Here is a 22,377-nt window from a genome sequence, read left to right as displayed (position 1 = left end):
GTACCAGTTCCTAGTGGTCCACTCTTTTAGCCCACCACATGAGACCATTGAAAATTCTAATGGTCTTCTTAAGTCTTCAACATTCTGTTGATAAATTGGGTAGATTAATTGATCAAAAGCATTCTGAGAGACTAAATGTGTGTCCCAGATTAATCAAGCAGTATGTTTGTAGTTTTTAAATGTATTTTTAATGCAAGTACATTTAAAACATGCAGGTGGCAAACACCATTTTAAGAAAAATAGGAAATTACCAAGTAGCTCAGTGTCATCAGAACACTGCATGTGCTTTGACACTCTGTGAGGACTTCACTTTGGGCAATGATTGTAGGAGCACTGCAAAGTAAGAATGCTGACTCAGTAATATGGCTGCTGCTGCTGCAGTCTGCACTGCCTGTTCCTTGCTTGCTACTCTGTCAGTTCCATCTAAAACTCCACATTTATGGCATATGGACACCTTCAAACCAGTCAATATAAAGAAAATCTTAATCATCAAGAGTCTTCCAAGATCCTTCTAGCAGCAGCATCTTTGCACTTCAGGAATTCTCAGACCACTGCAAGGCCTAGCAACCTGTCCTCTCCGATGTCTCAAGTTGCTGCTGTCTTCAAGATTCTTTTATTATAAGACGGCTCAGCTTCCCCCTAGGAGCATTGTGCACAGTAAGCCATGTTATATGATTAAGCAAGCAGCACTTAATAAAGACACCCCCCTTCTCCTCTTAACAAAACCCTCTTGTCAAAATCAGCTCAAGTATGCAAACTGAGACAGAAAACAATTCTCATAAGTTGCTCTGCAGTTTAGCATTTTGTAAGTTGCTTTTAGATATTTTGGAAAAAGAAATGAACCAATGAAACACGAGCAGCACTTCTCCTTGCCGCTAGCAAAACCCTGCAATGATCTCCCATTTTTTTGCTCTACACTTCTCTCGTTTCCATCCTGGATAGAATAGTATTCAACACAGGGACAGTGTGTCATGACTCCAGCTACCACCAACTAAGGAATCAAACCCAGTTCAGGGCTCTGAGCCTACTGGTGGGGGTTGGGAGTCCATGGAGCAACCTTCCACAGCACTAGGGTCTGTAGAGAGTAAGTGACAAGACTCCCATGGCCATTTCCCCCCAAAGCCTGATGAGCCAAACGCCTCCCACATTATTTCACCAGTCAGGCAGCACAGGGAGCCAGGGAGCATAGGAGGAGTGTCTGTCTTCAGGCCAGAGAGTGGACCCTTTAAGCTGTTGAGGGGAAGGATCCTGGAGAAGCAGCAATGGCTTTCTGAGGCTCAGTTTGTTGTTCAACCTTTGATAGGTTAAGTTGCTCTCCATGAGCTCTCCGTGGTGCTGAAACCCCTGTCTGTTCCCTGGGTTCCTTCATCACACCAAAACAAGCCACTGCTGGGGAATAGCCGGGCTGTGATTCAAGATGGAATTTACTCCTCACTGAACTGGCTTAACTCGGGTTTTGAAGTGTATAGCACACCAAAATGTATTGTGTTTTACAATTTCTGGACCTTGCTTTAAACGGATTTCTGCTCCTTGCTTTAAACGGATTTTAGTTCAAGCTTCAAGCATATAATGGTGTCCTGAGCAGACCAAATTTCAAGCTGACCTCTCAGGGTCCAAGAGAATTTATCATGCTACATTCAAAGAAAGAAAGAGAATGTTAATGGGCAAATTAAACCAGAGTCCTCCCTTCTCTGAGCCAATTAGTGTCACTGCATTCATTCAACATAAAAGGGGGAGGTTTATGGCAATAATCATAGATTTAGCATTGCATTTTAAGTATAATGTGAGCAGACTGCATTGTTATAATTTATACTGCAGCAATTATAGTAAGGTTCATGATTATCTTTACATGAACAAGCGAATAATTATCTTCACAATGTTTCATTCAGGAAGCTAAATTCTGCATTCACTACCACATTCTGTAGTTTTTATACACCTTGGAAAATCACAGAAAGACCTAGTAATAACAGTCTCTAGATGAGATGCACAACTTTTGTCCATTGCACATCAGATCAGAAGATAAACCAAGCCATTTCCCACTAAATTAGAGCCAACCCAACTTATGTCAACTAAGAGTTTGGAAAATGCCCCTGAGCTAGAGAACGATTATCCAGCCCTGTAATTTTCACATCTTATAAAGGGCAGGCATAATAGAGCCTCAAGTTCATATATCTAGTCCTGAGCAGGCACACCTCTTACCTTCTTCTGAAGACTAGTTTGTTCAATTTTTTCCCATCTCACAATGCAAAAACCTCAGCATGCAAATTTGGTCTTACAGCTGCTGGTTGGCTAATCCTCTGTGTCAGACAGATTGGCGATGGTCAGTAGCCCAAGCTGGGCAGCTGGTGTTTCATTACTGGCTGCTAAAGGTTAAAAGATGGGCTCCATGACAGCTGGGGATCTCCCTACACATTTGAATGAGGCACCCACAAAAGCTTAAGGACGTATGAGCAGCCCTGATGCTCATTCCAAAGGTTCACCAAGTCTAGCATCCTGTTTCCCACAAGGAAATCCACAAGTAGGACACCAGCCACATCCTGCCACTGATCCCAAAGGTTCCCTATAGCTATCATAAACTAGTAGACTCATTCTTACTCCCCATTTAAAACCATCTATGCTAGCAGCTGCCACCACAACATATGGCAGCAGCTTTCATTAATTAATGGCAGGTTGCATGAAAAAGTGCTTTCTTTTGTCTGCTCCACCATGAGAGAGGGAGATAAGGGTGAATTTCATGTCAGGAATCTTTAAGGAAAGGGATGGAAAATAAAACTGCCAGGATCCTCCTCCTCCTGCTGCTGCTGCTGCTGCTGCTGCTGCTGCTACAAAAATCTTTGGTGTAGTCACTCTTGGAACACTGCATTTAGTTCTGGTCATAGCAAATCTGTAAAATGATATTTTAGAGCAGGGAAAAGAGCAGGAGCCTCTTCGTTTAGAAGGAAGCTGAGCAAGAGGAAACATCAGGTGCACAAAATGATGCCTAGTGTTGAGGTGTGGTATGGTGTGCATTAATTTACAAAGTCCTGAACAACTTTGGTCTAGGGTATCTCAGGGATCTCCTGAACCCTTGATCACAGATCGATCACTGAGATCATCTGAGAGGATTGTTGGTCATTGTTGGTGAGGCTCATTTTACATCAACAAGAAACCAAGTCTTTAATGTCATTGGCCCAGTCCTGTGGAATGCTCTGCCACTAGAGATTCAGCAGACACCTTTTAAACGCTGGCTGAGAACTCTTTTTATTCTGCCAGGTTTATGCAGGCAATTAAGAAAACATCTTTCCCTAACAGCTACATGATTTCTGATGAGTTGTCTCTCATTTTTAGATGAATTGTCTCTCATCCAAAGGAGACTAATCCTGGTGGTGATTTCTCTGAAACCTTCGACTGCTCACGGCAGTGGAAAGCGTGTGACAGTGGGAAACATGAGGAAGAGGACTCATGCAGCGAAGCCTGATGGCTGCAGGATCAGTCTGCAAAAGAGCCTTGCGCTGTGACCCCAACAAGGGGGCTAGAATCTCCTCCTTGGAGAAAAATAGTAAATTGGCTCCAGTTATCTGTAAAAGAAAGTGACTGAGATACACAAATCAATAAAGTGGGGGAAATGGCCAATGTCTCCTTGCTCCGAGTATCTTATTTCATAAGCAAGGTAATCCCATGCTTAAGTCGAAAACATACAGATGTCATCCAGCACTGGACACAATGCGGATTTTTATTATAGGATGTTCAGGCTGCATCTAATCTCTCCAGATTGTCTTATTGATCTTAACACAAGCCACACCGCAAAATGCTACGTCAACTCTATACAGCTTACCAAAAAATGTCATTTATGGCAATTCACCTAAGAATTGCTCCCTCCTCACAACCCTTGCTTATATCCTCACAACTGTTCTCTTGGGTAGGAAGTTGTGTTTTCACACTAAATAAAAGGAATCTTAATGCAAGGTCAATATATTTTTTTCTAGGTCACATTTACTCTTTATATTCCAACTTTCGCAAAGGACAAACACTTTTTACCAGTCCATTTTATATTTGTCTCTTTGTGTGTTTTATTACATTTACCCAGCTTCACTTCCTCAAACTTATTAACCATGATAGTTTAAATAGGCCATATTCAAAACATAGCAAACGTTGGCAACAAAACCAAAGTTAGAAAATCAGATGGTTACAATATGAGCTTGGGTGCTTTTCAGTAGATTGCCCCCACCTCACCATCTGTGTGTGAAGTCAAAGGAAGTCAATGAGGCAACATTCACGATAACTGTGGTATAAATATCAGCCTCATATAACCAGGAACTAGTTAATGCATGAAGGGGTTAAGACCATAGAGGAAGCACTTCTGCCAGAGCTAACTGGGTCACACCCCCTCACCTTGGGAGAAAGAGTTACCAAAGCCTTTGTTTTCTCTCTTTTCACCATGCAACCAACCAGTAAGGATGTCTGGGCTGGCCGCTCCAAGCCCAGACCACATGGCTTCAGCAAACCATCTTTTGTTTCTGTGCAAATAATTTAGAAATGTTTACCAATTTTGAAACTTAGCTGTACTGCCTGTCTTTTCTTGCTGTAATATAGAAAAGCACATGAATCTCACCTTTGAAGTTTGTAAATAAACCATTTTTATTTTTTATTTTATTAAGTTTGCTTGACAACATTACATTGTTATATATGGTACTATGAAAAAAGAAAAAGAATACAAATCAAAGACAGTTCTATACAATACAATTCACCATACTTTCTTTAGTATGTACATAAGTAAACAATTTTTAAGCAACCAAACGTGTGGTCTCTATTTCTATGCTAAGGGAAACTTTGAAAGATACTTAGAAGGGGATATTTTAAAGGTCTGACAGACTATATTACCATGCTTTACTTTGGTCCATGTTTTTACGATCCTAAATCTCTGCTGGAGTTCTCTCACCAAGGTGTACTTGCCTCAAATATGGCTCTAGGCATCCAGAGAATCCTCCTTTTATTATTTAACCAAACCAGATTTATTACCACCAACAATACCCAACAAAAATTGCATGGCTTCATTGCATCAGAGTCGTCTTTCATTTCCTTTAAGAGTAGGGCAATAGATGGCATCTTTTTATAAATGTCATGATATAAGGTACAGGTAAAGGGACCCCTGACCATTAGGTCCAGTCGTGACCGACTGTGGGGTTGCGGCGCTCATCTCGCTTTATTGGCCGAGGGAGCCAGAGTACAGCTTCCAGGTTATGTGGCCAGAATGACTAAACCGCTTCTGGAGAACCAGAGCAGGGCACGGAAATGCCGTTTACCTTCCCGCCAGAGCGGTACCTATTTATCTACTTGCACTTTGATGTGCTTTCGAACTGCTAGGTTGGCAGGAGCAGGGACCAAGTAACAGGAGCTCACCCTGTTGCGGGATTCCGACCTTCTGATCAGCAAGTCCTAGGCTCTGTGGTTTAGTCCACAGCGCCACCCGCATCCCTCTAATGTCATGATATAGTTACCCCTTAATTCACATCCATCTCCAATTTATCAAAAGAGAGAGGGAAATGCTGTGAAAACTGGGGGCTCTTGGCTCAATTAACACACAACTGAAGGTGGAATCTCACTTAAGCAATTGCATGGGGTTTTGTTTCCAATGGGTAATGGCCACATTTCCAGAGAGAAAAGCTGTAACCCACTGCTCTAGCTCAGCCTTGCCCTCCAGATGCTTTGGACTGCAGCTCCCATTAGTCCCATTCAAGATGGCTGATGGTTAGAGGCAATGGAAGTTGTAGTACAACAATGCTCGAAGGGCACCAGGTTGGGGAAGGCTGTTCTGTCTTCAGTTTTTGCTGGAATGGGAATAGTGGGGAAGAAGCTCGTGCTGGATTGGACACTAAATGGTTTGTCTTTTAAAAGGAAAAAAGGATTAGCCATCAAACACAGTCTTGTTTCTAATCTCACCCACGAACCAGCAATAAAACAATTCCCTTGCCCCAAAGCTGGGCGCAGACAGTTCTATTCTCTCCAAAGTGAAGCACTTAACTTTGAAGCCCTGTTAAAGCTGGTTTGAAGAATAATCACCATGAGGCTACCATGGGCTCCAGCTGAGCCAGTCTGTTTGCCATTGGCTGACGGAGGCTGAATCCAAGTAGGAATGGAAAGTACATAAATCACCACCTGCAAGGAAGGGGGGGGATAGTGGTGCTAATATGAACATTCACACAGTACAAACAAGGAAACCCAAAACTCATTTATGCATGTTGAAAGACTTGGCACTGCAGGATGGAGAAGGGTGGATGGGGGAGAATCACACAGAGGGTATTTTTCATCTCCTAATTTTTTAATCATGAATCACTTCAGACAGCTTGAGCTACTGATATTTGCTAAGTGGTCCCTTCCTCTCAACAAAGGAGGAATCATCAAATGTGATTTTTAGCCAACATCATGGATCCATCTGTTCCTGTTCCCATCTCATCTCAACAATTCTCCCAAGAGGCTGCCTTTTAAGACAAAGCTCCTCCATCTCCGCAACATTGCAATCTGCAGGTTTATTAGACAAGCTGATTCCAAAAAGCCTGAGATTATAAAACTGAGCCTTACCTGGGAGGAAAGGTGCATGGTTGGAAAAGGTTCAGGAAAGGACAACCAAAATGATCAAGGGAGGTGATGGAGTTGACTGCCTTATGAGGAAAGGATGCAGGTTTGGGACTTTTTGTTCAGAGAAAAGGTGAGTAAGAGATGGAAGTGCATAAAGAAATGTTTCTTGCCCTCTCCCATATCCCAGCCGGTACCAAGCTTTGCACACAACTGAGAACACAACAGTCCACTCCTTGTTGGCTTTCTTCATTTCAACTGCCTAATGTTGGTGGGGAGAATCATTTTGTTTTTGCTTTTCTTAAACACAAGTGAGTCAGGAACCCTTGAAGAACTTGAAATCACCCAGAGATCTACTAGGAGATCAAGATCTGATGGTGCCACTCAGCACAATACACCTTCCTATGTTCAAATGCTGAAGTACTGGCAGAGCAAACTGCTGAAGGTGACTCATGTAAGTGAGCCAAGTCACGTGCCAGCCTACTGCAAGAGCTGCAGGAGACTCCTGTGGGATGCATTTTGGCCACCCACAGATTTTCTGGCCACATGCCATTAGAAACACAAAGCCTTTGAACAGAGGGGGCTACAAACAAAGTGAATTTGAGTCTGGCATTTCTAGGAACTGCGCCAGACGGCTTGAACATTCTGCTAGCTATATACAGTTTCAATTTGTATCTCCAGACAACTTCACATACAGATAAATTTGCACACATTTCCCTCATCCACCCCCAGTGAACTAAAAATAAAAATCGACAGAGAACTGAGTAATAAGGAGTATTGATTTTCAAAGAGCTCTCCCTGGGGTAAACTGTGTTATAATGCACTACAGCAGTTGCTATTGGGTTGTTTATTTCTTATCACAGATTTGTATCCCTGGAGATTGAGATCATTTACTGAAACAGAGCCTTGGAAACACACAATTTGTACTGCACAGGATCAGCAGTCCAACACCTGGAGAGAGTTACATGGCTTTCACCACAATAGCTCACTGAACTTCTAAGATTATTGTATTGTATTGTATTGCATTGCATTGCGTTGCGTTGCGTTGCGTTGCGTTGCGTTGCGTTGCGTTGCGTTGCGTTGCGTTGCGTTGCGTTGCATTGCATTGATTGTGTGTGTGTGTGTGTAATGGAAGGACACTGGGAGAACACTATGTTGGATAGTCTATAACCACAAATTTTGCAAGAATCCTAGCTACTGCAGCATTTTGCAAGGCATCCTCCCCGCTGGTCTAAAGGCTATGAAGGTATGTCAAGGAAGCTGGGAGCAGGGAGAATCTCTTCTTTCTACCTTTAACTTTTCCTGGCTTCAACTGCAAGTTCCTTCCCACTGCAATGCTGGCTGCTTAGCAGGGAGGGGGGAGTAAGGTCAACGCTAGTAAGCTGCAGTTATGCAAATGACCAGAGGTGAGCACTGTGCACCCCAACATGCACCCTCTTCTCCTGGTGCAAAGAGGGAGCACCTATTGGACTCCAATTCTCATCAGCCTCAGTCTGTACAACCAATGACAAGTTGGACCTCCGAAAGGAGAAATGTGACCAGCTGGAAGAATGAGTAAGAGACAAACACTGAAAAATGGGGAATTCTGATGTGTGTGTGTGGGGGGGGGGGTGAACAGAAGAAGAGTCTCTCCATTAGATCAGGCCAAGGGCCCATCTAGCCCAGCATCCTGTTCTCCCCGTGTCCAACCACATGCTTACTTGAAGCCTGCAAGCAGAACTTGAGTGCAACAGAATTGTCTCTCTGGGCGCCCTCCAGATCCTGCAGCTTTTTGTAACCAGATGATTCCCTGCCTTGACACTTGTTGGCCTTTTGGTGAACTTCCAGTAGCTCTGGCAAAGGCCTCTGTTTAAGCCCACCAACCCACCCACCCCTCCTATTCAGCATCTCCCCCATTTCAGCTTTATGTTATGTTCTGGGGATGGTGTGTCGGCACAAACCATGTGTACACTCAAACACCCCCTTGGAGCCACCCCCTAGGACCATCCTTGCCTTTCGTGAGCTGTGAGCTGAGGAAGCCTTGCTCTGGGAGGCTCTGGCAAGATCTCGCAGGGCCGTCCAAGTTCCTGTGAGATCTCACAAGAGCATGCCAGAGCCCAATAAGCAAGGCAGAGAGTTTAAAAGCTCTCTTTGCACCTCCCATGCATTTAATTTGTGCAATTTCAATCAGCCAGCTGTCATCAACATAAAGTTGAAACTGCGCATGTTAAAGGCACATAAATTGTGAATGCACTTCCATCTTGTTTCATTTCTCCTTCATGAGGTCCAGCGTTCCATTTGAGAGAGACTGAAGGTTCTATTTTGCATCCTAAAGGAGGAATCGCAGGATGTGTTATCAAATATTCAAACGATGCCATGCCCCCCCCCACACATACATCTGCTCCCCCCTCCCCTGCTCATTCATTAGCCAAGCGTAGCTGGAAAATGCCAAAACGTCTTTCCTAATTACAAAACTCTCTGAAAAGCTGCCTTAACAAAAGAAACAGAACCCCTTTCTTCCCAGAAGCCTTTATAAAAAATAATTTCTCTGAGAAGACAAAAGAAAAAACACACTCAAGGAAGGCCCACATTTAGAACTGGCTGTTTTCAAAAGGAAATACAGATTCTATGTGCATGTGACAGTTCTTCTGGCATCTGAATCACAAGTTGGCTCTTAAAGCCCCCTGGAATGGGGGCAGGAAGTGATTGAGCCTTTTTACGGATTGATCTTTATTACGGCCATTGACCCGTTACACGACAGTTTCCCATACCAACATATTATACTTAAACCTCCAAATTTAAAATCACCAAAACTTACAAAAGACAAACAGTAACCGAAGCAAAACAAAAACAAAAACCACCATCATACATTACAATAAATTTGTCACCTATACATCGCCCTCTGCTCATAAATTAATCAAGGATATCAATGGTGATATCGCCTAAAACATAGATCATGGTTTAAAACAATGGTGATATGAAGGCCTTCTGGGAAATGATATATAATGAGCTGAAAAAGGTATTTAAGTATACCTTCACCAAGAAACCAGAGGCCTTCCTCTTGGGTATTGTCGGCCAGGGGGTGTTAAAGAAGGACCGAACATTTTTTATGTACGCAACAACAGCAGCAAGGATACTCATTGCCAAGAATTGGAAGACGCAAGATCTACCCACACTGGAAGAATGGCAGATGCAGCTGATAGACTATATGCAACTGGCAGAGATGACCGGCAGAATCCGAGACCTGGGAGAAGAAAGGATGGAAGAAGACTGGAAGAAATTTAAAACTTATTTACAAAAATATTGTAATTTGATTGAATGTTAAGAAGGATGCTTGATCATAAATAATTGGCCACCACTAAACTAGATTGAAATTAGATGATAAGTGAGATTAAGGAAAAGACAAATCCGTTGGGAGAACTATCAGATTATATTTAAACGAGTGGATATAAGATTGTAAACAAGATGATAATTTGCTTGAAAAAACTTCTTAACAATGTAAGTGGGAGCGGGAGACGTGAGGAAGTCCAAACGAGTTTTGAAATTTTGTATATGACATAAGCAATGTTGTTTGTTATTTATGCTTTTTTCTTATAAAAATTCTTAATAAATATTTATAAAAATAAAAAATAAAACAATGGTGATATCACCTAAAACATAGGTCATGGTTTAAAGGGGTTATCCAAATCACACAGGAGACCGTTTCTCTTCTTTAGGGATAGGACGCTGATCAGGAATCTGGCAACCATGAGTGATTTTAGGGGGTCATCATCAATTAGTAGGTATCTCAGTTTGGCTTCAATCGTATCATCGGCAATTCCCTTAAGATATTGAGCAAGAAACTTGCTCCTGGCCGGTTAAGTGAAAAGCACAGTCAAAAATTATGTGATGCAACGATTCCGGTGCCCCACAATTACAATCACATAAGAGCGATATCTGTCCATTGGAGAATCTATTTCTCAGCACGTTCGATGGGAAGGTTTCAATCTTGCCTTGACAAAGGCATATCTATGAACTGAGGAAGTTAAGGAATTCAAATAGTTTGGGAGCCTTAAGAGGGGTAATAAACAAAGATTTAGAGGTGAGCAGGTACCATTGCCCAAGATCATTTTCTGCTGCAAGTCCATCTCCTCTTGCTTACAGGTTACTGTTCTTTTAGCAGTGATTGAGCCTTATGAATCTAACCACCCATTTGGGAACTGCCCCCCGCTCGTCCTCACCCTACAAGGGCAGAAAGCTGCCTTGCTCCAGACTTCCCACAGAGCCCAGGGGGGTCTGCTCTGGCTGGCAGAAGTTCTTTGGGATTCAGGCATGGAAGAGTCATCGCGTCACCTGCTTCCGGATCCTTTTGAAACAGGAGATACTAGGGGCTGAGCCTGGAGCCTTCTGCATGCAAAGCAGGTACTCTGCTATGTGGTAGAATCAAGAGGGCCCCTCCTAGAATGGTTTGGTGTCTGCTACTCACACAAACTACAGTGGTGCCTCGCAAGACGAAATTAATTCGTTCCGCGAGTTTTTTCGTCTAGCGAATTTTTCGTCTTGCGAAGCACGGTTTCCCATAGGAATGCATTGAAAATCAATTAATGCGTTCCTATGGTCAAAAAAAGTCCAAACAAAGCCAAATTTGGTACAACAAGAGTTTATTAACTGCTCTTTAAAGTCACACATACTGTAAAGAGCATTTCAAAAATTGAAGGAAAAATAAATTAAGTTTATAAACATGACAGAAAAACATTTAAAAATCAACAAAGTGTACAGTACATTTTCTAAGACTCTGAGGGACCACTCGAAGAAGGCTCCTCTTCCACTCTTTGCTTCTTGCTCAAGAACCTGTCCGTAGTCTGCTGCTTCATCCGCCTTTTCAGCACCTCCCTGAAAGGCGACATGACCGTCGTATCATAACTGTTCCCAAGGTCACGTGCCTTGTGCTTGTCAGGGTGGTGCTGGTCTGCAAAAGTCTGCACCTCCTTCCACTTCAGGCAAATGTCCCTCAGTTTTTCGGAGGACAGCCGTTCCTCAGTTGCTTCCTCCTCTTCCAGCGAGGCCCACTCCTGCGCAGCGTCTGCCTGCAGTTCGACCAGCTCCTGGGTGGTCAGCTCGTGGTCGTGCTCCTCCACTAGCTCGCTGATGTCCTCCTCTGTGACCTCCAGTCCCATGGTCCTCCCCAAGGCAACAATGTCCTGCACCACTGTTGACTCTGGTGCATCAGAGTCACTTGGTGCCACACAGTCCGGCCACAAGCTGCGCCAAGCGCAATTCAAATTTCTCTGGCTGATCCCGTTCCAGGCCGTGGTGATCATCTTCAAGCAGGTGACGATGTCGAAGTGGTCCTTCCAGAATTCCCGCAGGGTGATGGTGGTGCAGTCAGTCACCTCGAAGCATCGCCTGAAAAGCTCCTTGGTGTACAGTTTCTTGAAATTGGCGATGACCTGCTGATCCATCGGCTGGAGCAGTGGCGTGGTGTTAGGCGGCAGGAACATGATTCTGATGAAGCTGAACTCCTCCAACAAGTCCACCTCAAGGCCTTTAGGATGAGCAGGAGCATTGTCCATCAGAAGCAAAGCCTTCAGCGGCAGGTCGTTGTCCAGCAGGTACTGTTTGACAGCAGGGCCAAAAGCAAGATTGACCCAGTCCACAAACAGCACACGTGTGACCCAAGCCTTGCTGTTGGATCGCCACAGGACACTCAGCTGCTCCTTGTCGATCTTGTGTCTCTTGAAGGCCCGTGGGTTCTCCGAGTGGTACACCAGCAGGGGCTTGATCTTCAGGTCGCCGCTTGCGTTGGCACAGAAGAGCAGGGTCAGACGGTCCTTCATGGGCTTGTGGCCAGGCAACCTGGCCTCCTCCTGAGTGATGAAAGTCCTTTTGGGCATCCTCTTCCAAAACAGCCCGGTCTCGTCACAGTTGAAGACCTGCTGTGGAATGTAGTCCTCCGTCTTCACAACCTCCAGGAACTCCACTGCAAAGTCTTCAGCCGCAGGAACATCAGAACTGGCAGCCTCTCCGTGCCTGACCACGCTGTGGATTCCGGATCTTGTCTTGAACCGGTCAAACCAACCTCTGCTTGCCTTGAAGACTTCTGGCTCGCCTGAGGTTCCTGGCTGATCCTGGACGAGGTCTGCGTGCAAGGCCTTGGCCTTCTCGCAAATGACGGCCTCAGTCACTGTGTCCCCTGCACGCTGCTTCTCTTCTAACCAGATGAGCAGCAACTTCTCGACCTCCTCCAGAACAGCTGGCCGGTTCTTCACGATCCTGGTGACTCCCTTGGCCGCATCAGTCGCCATGATCTTCTCCCTCATCTTCAGGATGGTCCCGATGGTCGATGGATTCCTGCCGTACTCCCTGGCGAGGTCCGTCACACGCATTCCGCCGTCGTGCTTCCGGATGATCTCCTTCTTCATTTCCAGCGTCACCTTCTCCTTCTTCCTCTCGCCGGCCTCTGCAGCAGCAGTCTTCTTGGGTCCCATGGCAGCACAGCTCCTTCGTAAACTCAGAAAAAGAAAAAAAAACCAGTGATATGCTTCAAATCCAAAAAATTCAAAAGCACACAGCCACCCACCACACAGAAATTAAAACCCAGAACCAAGTCCTTGAATCCCAAACACCCCAACCCAAAATCCAAAAACCCCACCCCAAAAAAGTTTTAAAAGTTTAACTAACCAAATGGATGCAAAAGAAGTTCTGGAAAAGCTTCAACAATCAATCACCGAAGTCTTCAGAAACCTCAAATGGCTGCAAAAGAAGTTTTGGAAAAGCTTAAAAAATCACCAAAGTCTTCAAAAACCTCAACTGTTCCCCCAGCCACCCATACCACGCAGAAATTGCAAACCCCTACCCAACTGCTCCCCCAGCCCCTCCCCAACTGCTGCAGAAACCTCCCCAACTGCTCCCCCAGCCAACCAGCACACAGAAATTCAAACTCAGAAAAATTTTCAAAAAAAAACAACATGGCCCAATGGTCACAGAAAATCAAAAAAATTCAAAAAAAACCCCACAAGCTCCCAGATTGCTGCAGAAACCTCCCCAACTGCTCCCCCAGCCAACCAGCACACAGAAATTCAAACTCAGAAAATTTTTTAAAAACAACCACATGGCCCAATGGTCACAAAAAAATCAAAAAAATTCAAAAAAAACCCCACAAGCTCCCAGATTGCTGCAGAAACCTCCCCAACTGTTCCCCCAGCCACCCAGCACACAGAAATTCAAACTCAGAAATATTTTTTTTAAAAAAATGGCCCAATGGTCACAGAAAATCAAAAAAATTCAAAAAAACCCCACAAGCTCCCAGATTGCTGCAGAAACCTCCCCAACTGTTCCCCCAGCCAACCAGCACACAGAAATTCAAACTCAGAAAAATTTTCAAAAAAAACCAACATGGCCCAATGGTCACAGAAAATCAAAAAAATTCAAAAAAAACCCCACAAGCTCCCAGATTGCTGCAGAAACCTCCCCAACTGTTCCCCCAGCCAACCAGCACACAGAAATTCAAACTCAGAAAAATTTTCAAAAAAAAACAACATGGCCCAATGGTCACAGAAAATCAAAAAAATTCAAAAAAAAACCCCACAAGCTCCCAGATTGCTGCAGAAACCTCCCCAACTGTTCCCCCAGCCACCCAGCACACAGAAATTCAAACTCAGAAAAATTTTAAAAAACAACCACATGGCCCAATGGTCACAAAAAAATCAAAAAAATTCAAAAAAAACCCCCACAAGCTCCCAGATTGCTGCAGAAACCTCCCCAACTGTTCCCCCAGCCAACCAGCACACAGAAATTCAAACTCAGAAAAATTTTCAAAAAAAAAAAAACAATGGTCACAAAATGGAAAATGGCTTTTCCATGGCCCAATGGTCACAAAAAACAAAAAAAAACAAAAAAAAAACCCACAAGTTCCCAGATTCTCTTAAACCCCCCCCCCCCAACACCAAGTCCTTGAATCCCAAACACCCCAACCCAAAATCCAAAAACCCCCCAGAAAGTTTTAAAAGTTTAACTTACCAAATGGATGCAGAAGAAGTTCTGGAAAAGTTTTGGAAAAGCTTCAAAAATGAGGAAAGTCTGAGAAAAGGCTACCAAACCGCGTGCTAACAGTTGCTCCTCGAAGTCAAGTCGCAACTGCAGCTGTTCAAGCAAAGCACCCTTGGTTTTAACGGTTTTAAGACAAAGGAAACAAAGTCGCAAGACGTTTTCGTCTTGCAAGGCACGCCCATAGGGAAATTCGTCTAGCGAAGCGTCGCAAAAACCGAAAAACCCTTTCGTCTAGCGAGTTTTTCGTCTTGCGAGGCATTCGTCTTGCGGGGCACCACTGTATGTGCCAGATTCGCCAAGATGCACTGATACATTCTGCCAATGCATCTATTTTGCACAATTTTTCCTGCTATTTTATTCTTATTTTGTTTTTTTACTGAGTTTGCAAAATGTATTCTGGCTGTGCCAACAAAAGAAAGGGCTTTTCAAGCCTCTCAGACCTCTGAATGCTGGAATTATTCAGCTAACCCACCGGCTTCCCAGATTTCTGCAGATATTGCCCACCTAGGGAAGCATCACAAGTGGCAGAAGAACACTGAATGTTTTGGGTTCAATTGCTGGGATCTCCCATTTTAAAAGCATCAGGTGGCAGGTGATGGCAAAGGCCATAACCTTCCTGACACCCTGGAAAGCCACTGCCAGTCAGAGAAAGCAATGTTGGGCTAGATGGGCAAATAACCTGGTAGAAGAAAGATCCAAGAATATCTTCATAACCATGAAGGCTAGGGGTTTATTTTTTTATTTATTGTTTAGCCCAGTTTCTTAGGAAGCCCCAGTACAACCTGCCTGTACTTTCTCTGCAGAATCACAGCATCTATGCAGCCCAACAACAAAATTGTAGCGCTAAATGAGTTTATCCATTATCCTGCTACATCATCTGCTTTGGGCAATTCTGATCAAACACCAAGAAGGAAGTTGTGGAAATTACTGGTGTTATTTTTCAAGCAAAAAGTGTCTTTCAAGCAACCATCTCACCCAGCTCTCAGCATCCACACAAAATCTAGATAACCACTTTTTACTCCCAGCAAAGAAAGCCTTTGTTTATTGCTTTTAAAAAGAAACACACAAGCAATTTTCCAGTACACCTATTCTAGGCTGCAAAATGACAACAGCCTTTTTTTAAAAGAAAAAGGACTTCAGCAATTTCAGAAACTGACCCTGGTGTGGGACAACTACACTAACTCTCCTTCTTGCAGGTGGGGGAAGGTGTATTTAGAACAATATTACCAACTGAATGAGGTGTTCAAACAAGACAAGCAGCATGGTTTTATGGATCAAAGTTCCCAATTCAAGAGGGAACTAATAGAAAACAGAGAAAAACTAATCTCAAGGCTGTATAAGATCCTGTTAGAATGGGAAACTAACGATGAAATGGTTAAATCTGCTATGACCCACTGGATGCGGGAAATAATATAGAACTAGAATTGTGGGTGAAACTATGGAAATCAGGTTTGAAATTCACAGCATGTTACGCTGTGAAAGAAAATTTAATGAAAATGATTTACAGATGGTACTCAACTCCAAGTAAATGGGCAAAGAAGTAAAAATCAAAATCAGGCATTTGTTGGACGTGTAAGGAAGGAGAAGGTACATTTTAACATAAGTGGTGGATGTGTAGAGTAGCCAAGGAATTTGGGGAGATGATTTGTAATGAGATAAAGAAAATATTTAAGGTGAGAAGTGCAGCGAGAATATTATATGAATAAAAATGGCAAGATGAGGTATACCTACCAAAGAGGACTGGCAGTTGAAACTGATGAAATACTATATGCCAAATTGACAAGTTAAGCTAGTAAAATTAGAAATAAATGTAAGTAGGCAGAATTGGTAGGATTGGAAAATGTTTCTAGATTATTTTAAAATTATTGTAACCATATTAAAATGTAAGTTGCTTTAGAGTAAGAAAAGCAGTAAAGTTTAAAATTTAAAATATTATGGAGAAGATAAGGTATAGAAGAACTATAATATGCAGTACAGTGGTACCTCTGGTTACGTACTTAATTCGTTCTGGAGGTCTGTTCTTAACCTGAAACTGAAGCACCACTTTAGCTGACGGGGCCTCCCGCTGCTGCTGCGCTGCCAGAGCACAATTTCTGTTCTCATCCTGAAGCAAAGTTCTTAACCCGAGGTACTATCTGGGTTAGCGGAGTCTGTAACCTGAAGCATATGTAACCTGAGGTACCACTGTATTATTTGGAAAACTAAAGAAACCATGGAGAGGTGGGGGGAGTCCAAAGACAACTGAATGCAAATTAGAAAATGTTGCAAGTTCTTCTGAAATATATAAATAATGAAAAGAAGAAGACTGGGAACCACCCATATAAAAAAGCTACCTGACCATCTCAAACATGGAAGCGGGGGGGGGGGGAATGCTTTTGTCCAGGTGTTGTGTGTTCTTTTGCTATTGAATCTCCAAATTTGCCACACTGGAAATTGTACAGCTCATTGCACCCAAGTCTTTTCAACTGTTCTGTGCAAAACCTAATGACACTTTCCAAGTCTGCAGACGTATTTGCTGGATCCTCTACTTCTCATACAAGGCACCAGAAAAACAGCAACAGAGGGTGGGGGAAGCTTGTGGCCTGGGGGCCCCTTCCTGCAAGTAATCTCATCCCAGAGGCTGTAGTTAGTATGATGTAGCAGATAATGAAGCTCATTTTTGATTCAGAGGGGGAAACCCACCAAGTTAAGCCAGTGCTCTTGAGAGCGTTAAAGCTCTCAAATGTCAAAAGTAGAAAATATGAAGATCAGAGATAAGCTATAGGCTGACCCCGCCCCCCAAATTAAGCCAACATTTCTGGGAGCATGTGAAGCTCTTCATAATTTCTATTTGTGGCATTTGAGATCAGGGTTAACATATAGACTCTTCTTGGAGTCTGTAAGAAACTGGAAAATAGTTTCTTCCTGTTGCCTTTATAGCAAAAGAAGATGATAATGCAATGCTATTTGGCTGCTCTGCGTTCTGGTTTTCACCGCCTTGATGTGCCACTGCCGAGTCAGTGTTTCACTAAAAAGGACTCCAAGATATTTGAAAACACGAGATTGCTCTAGTTCATGGTGCTCAAGGGTCGATTTATTTTGGGGGCTACTTTTTCCGAAGACCTTGGTTTTTGATTTGGAGTGGTCAACCTGGAGGTCTTCTTGTTTACAATATGACTTGAGAGCCTCCAGGAGATTTTTAAGGCCCAGACAGGTCCGCATACAGCGAGCAGAACACCTTCCTGTTTCTAAGTACCAGAGAGGGGGAGTGAGCTTGGCTAAATGTGGAACTATATCATTGATGTAAAAGTTGAAAAGCGTGGGGGCTAAAACACAGCCTTCTTTTACACCACTAGTTACCGGTAACTTGATAGATTGAGACAAGCAGTCATTTAGGCCCTCTCTGACTCTCGTGTCAATATCGCTGTGCAGATCTCGGATCAACAGGAGTCGTCTATGTTCTATATTGGTGTTTAGGAGTTTCTCTGACAATCTGCTACAATTAATGGAGTCAAACTTGCACTTTTTAATTCTATTGGGCTGCTGAACAGCAAACTTATTTCTTTTACAAAGGAACTTTACAATGCAAGACTACAAAGGTATCAAGCTACAGAAAGTTATGGAACAGCAAAATCACAAGATCTTATAATGTATGCTGAAAAGGTCCAGCTATTCCCACTTCCCTACTGCTCCCGCTTATCATTCAATTTTAACTCATAAGACATACAAAAGAATCATAGAAACGATTTCACATTGTCATTTAATATGATTACGGGGCTCCCCACCAGCCCTAGACTAGGTGGGTTGGATGTTCCAGCATTTTGGAAGAGGTGAAACCAAATTGACTTACCGTATTTTTCGCGCTATAGGACGCACTTTTTCCCCTCCAAAAATGAAGGGGAAATCTGTGTGCGTCCTATGGGGCGAATACAGGCTTTCGCTGAAGCTTGGAGAGCGAGAGGGGTTGGTGCGCACCGACCCCTCTCACTCTCCAGGCTTCAGGAAGCTATCGGCAAAGCTGGGGAGCCCACGCTTCGGGCAGACATCGGGCAGCCCCACAAGCTCGGGGGACAGCGGGGAGGCGCAGCACCGCCATCCCGCTGTTCCCCGACCTGGTTTGGATTCCCCGACCTGGTTTTGGGGGTGAAATAAAGGGGGGGAAATTCCTTCATTTCCCCCCCAAAAAACTAAGTGCATCCTATGGGCCGGTGTGTCCTATGGAACGAAAAATACGGTATTTATTTAATGCATTAATAACCCATTTTTTATCTAAGGAGCTCAAGGTGGCAAAACTGGCTCTTTCCCCCTTTTATATTCCTCACAACAACCCTGTGAGGTAGGTTAGGCTGAGAGACAGTGACTGGCCCAAGGTCACCCAGTGAACTTCATGGCCAAGTGAGGATTTGAACTGTGGTTTCCCAGGTCCTAGTCTGACATTCTAAGCACTACACCACACTGTCTCACTGACTCTTAGACACCTGCTGGAGGGAGTCCTTCATACATCTAGAAAACCACTCTACCCACTTTGTAGCAAGTCAGATCATTGGTCCATCTGTCTCCATTCCATCAACTCTGGATGCCAGAGGCTCTCTAGAATTTCAGGCAGGAACTGCACCTAGTGCCTAAGAGGTTTTATGCAGGACTGTATCCAGCTGATTGGGCCTGTGGATTAGGCCAGGGGAAGGCAACAAGTTGGTCTTCAAATGTTGTGGGGCTCCAACTCCCGTTCGTCCCATTAGCATAGCTAATGGACTGAGATGATGGCAGCTGTCCATCAAGACCTGGAGGGCGCCACCTCTCCTTGCCTTGTGGTAAAGCCATCTCTGGATTAACTGGTCTAAATTCTTAAAGATAAATTCTTAAAACACACACATTCATTCATTCAATCAATCAATCAATCAATCAATCACTACAAGCAGAGCATTTTCATTTTCTGCAAGGTGGGATTATCAAGGAGCATACTTGCAGTCTTTCATGGTTTGAATAGCAGCTAACCTTTTCCCTCCTAATGATAGCTAAATTGTGTGGGCTGCTTTCCATAACTTCTAAACCACCTGTCTGTCTGCTCCTTCAACCTCTTTTGAAAGCAGGGTGCCTAAAAATTTTCCACTTTAGAAAAGCAGAAGAGAGCCAAAGAATGGCGAGAGATGACAGAGAGCTAGAAGCTGCATCACTGTTGCAGCACATGCTTGCTTACACATGGACCAACACAGAGACTCAGCTGGTCCTTGGTCAAATGGGTGGCGGAAGGCAGCCTGGGAATGGATGCACTGGTAGATCTCCGGGTGACATGCATTAGTAGCTCTGAAAGGAGTCTGACTTCCAGCTGTGCAACTGGGCAGAACATCTGCTCAAGAGACATCTTGTACTATATTTTTGGAAAGGTGTTTGTCTGCCTGCTCTTCAGCCACCTACTGAGATAACATCACCCAATTTGGCACATGGGTTCCTGAGGTAGGGTGGGGGTCATGTCGATGTGTGGATGCTGGGTGCCATTCTGACGGCAGACCAAAATGTCACTTTGGCATGACTTTGCCTGGTTTTTTGGCACAAGTTCTGCCACCTCTCAATATATCATCACCAAACTGGGCACAAGGGTTTCCAAGATGCGGGAGGCAGGCTTCATAACCACTTGGATGCTGGGCACCATTTTGAATCAAAATAGCAGACCAAAACAGAATATTGGTGAGATTTTGGGGCATAGGTTTAGCTTCCTTTCAAGTTGTTGATGCCAAACACTGCACAAAGGTTCCCAAGGTGGGGGTCTTCATCAAAAGTCACTAAATGTGACTTTGGTGTGCATCTTGCAGGCACACTCAGAAAATCCTGACTTGCTGCAAAGATGGCATAGTGGTCAGAGTGGTGGACTAGGACCTGGGAGACCAGGGTTCGAATCCCCACTCAGTCATGAAGCTGGGTGACTTTAGGTAAGTTGCTGTATCTCAGCCTAACCTACCTTACAGGGTTGTTGTGAGGATAAAATGGAGAGTGGGGAGGAGAGATATATATGCCCTCTTGAGCTCTTCAGAGAAAAGGCAGGATAGAAATGAAGTAATAAATTGGTGGCAAAACTTGGAGTTTCAACAGAAATTAACATGCATGGCGTGGCATGACATGACATGACATGACATGACATGCATGGCATGGAACAGAAATTCCATGCATGGCATGGAAAAAGTGGATAGAGAAAAGTTGTTCTCCCTCTCATAACACCAGAACTCACAGACATCCAGTGAAGCTAAATGTTGGAAGATTCAGAATAGATACATAAAAGAAAATACTTAGTCATGCAGCACAGAGTTAGACTACGCCCCCCCCCCCCTCTCACAGGAGGCAGAGATGGCCACCAGCCTGGATGGTTCAAAGAGGAGGAGACAAATTCACGGAGGAGGAGAGGGCTATGAAGGGGCCCCAGCAAGGATGGCTCTGCTCTGCCTCCCCAGTCAGAGGCAGCCATGCTTCTGGGTAGCAGCTGCCGGAAACCGCAGGAGGGGAGAAGGTTCTTGTGCATGAATCCTGCTTGCTAGTTTCACACAGGCATCCGTTTGGCCACTGTGATAACAGGATACTGGACTCAATGGGTCATTGGCCTGATCCAGCAGACTCTTCTTATGTTCTTATTACATGCAAGGCGTGGGATGAACTGAAAAACTAACAAAGGCCACTATCTGCCTGAAGACGGAGTGTCAAATGTTATCATTCCCTTTCAGTTTGCTTACCATTTATTTTGCCTCTCTCTATTCATCCCCTGGGGGAGATGAAGATAAGTGAATGCTTAAAGCAACCCTAATCTGCTACTGCCAGGTATAGCCTGGGGGAATTGGCTTCCCAGTGGCGCTGCCCAATATTTATGTTTCCAGATGCTTTATTCACAGCTGAGGTTAAGGGACACAGGCAGCAAAGGTCCTTAACAGACAACAGGACACAGCTTTTATGCTAATAGCCCCTATCTGTCTACAGACCTGCTTCTGTTGCAAATGCTACCTTATCTTTTCTGGCCGAAGGCTCTTTTTTACCTCGAGGAACAAATAAAAAATCCTTATGTGCCAAATGCACTTGCTGAAGCAGGGATTACAGAACCACAAGAGCACAGCAATCATTTCAAACAAGAGAGAGAGAGAGAGAGAGAGAGAGAGAGAGAGAGAGAGGGAGAGAGGGAGGGAGGGAGGGAGGGAGGCAGGGAGGGAGAGGGAGAGCGCCAAGAGTGAACTTGCTAAGCAAACCTAAGGCTCTCTCCAGTATTCTCTGTCTGCTGACAGCATCCTGTGCTAACTGGTGGGAGAGCTCTAGTGCTGTGCAACACAGGAACCCAGCGCAACAGGAAAAACTTGTTGCACAACAGACTGCACAATCTATTGTGCAACAAAGTCTCCAAAAACCTTGTGCTCTTGCACCACAATTTTCCACTCATGAAAAACCCGATGTTACTTAGCGAGAGACATTCCCAAAGCAACCAGTGATCTCTTAAGAACACATCTAGCTCAGTACTGCCTACACTGACTGGCAGCAGCTCTCCAGGGTTTCAGGAAGGAGACTTTCCTAGCCCTACCTGAGATGTTGGGGATTGAACCTAGGACCTCTGCATGCAAAGCAGACGCTTCACCATTTGGAGAAAGACACAGCCAGCAGTGACTTGCAGGAGAAGATGGTATGTAAACATAATGAATAAGAAACCAATGAATACATACTACATGTCAAGCACATATGAACTGCTCTATACGATACTGAATCAGACATGCAATGGGGTGGGGTGGGGAAAACCCCAGAAAAAACTGAGGGAAATCCCAGTTTCCCCCCTAATTTTTCAGAAATGGCGGGGAAACCACAAAAAATAGGGAA

General features: G+C 44.1%; 2 protein-coding genes across 3 annotated transcripts in view; both read right to left on the bottom strand.

Moving 5' to 3' along the window:
* Nucleotides 1–22,377, bottom strand: part of ENTREP2 (endosomal transmembrane epsin interactor 2) — a 223,224-nt gene that overhangs the window by 186,261 nt on the left and 14,586 nt on the right. The gene's annotated exons all lie outside the window — the stretch shown is intronic.
* LOC310831508 (putative CENPB DNA-binding domain-containing protein 1) lies at nucleotides 6,047–13,333 on the bottom strand (the record flags this gene model as incomplete). The annotated part of the gene is made up of 3 exons (XM_083712120.1): nucleotides 13,188–13,333; nucleotides 12,434–13,020; nucleotides 6,047–6,135 (listed from the first exon to the last, which is right to left on the bottom strand). Exons 2-3 carry the CDS (start codon nucleotides 12,996–12,998, stop codon nucleotides 6,047–6,049), a joined length of 654 nt encoding a protein of 217 aa, XP_083568246.1. The 5' UTR covers nucleotides 12,999–13,020; nucleotides 13,188–13,333.

The sequence above is a fragment of the Podarcis gaigeae genome (genome assembly GCF_964106915.1).
Source record: "Podarcis gaigeae genome assembly, chromosome: 14".
NCBI lineage: Eukaryota > Metazoa > Chordata > Lepidosauria > Squamata > Lacertidae > Podarcis > Podarcis gaigeae.
The sequence above is the reverse complement of the archived record's forward strand: the minus strand, read 5'-3'. Positions and strand labels throughout refer to the sequence as shown.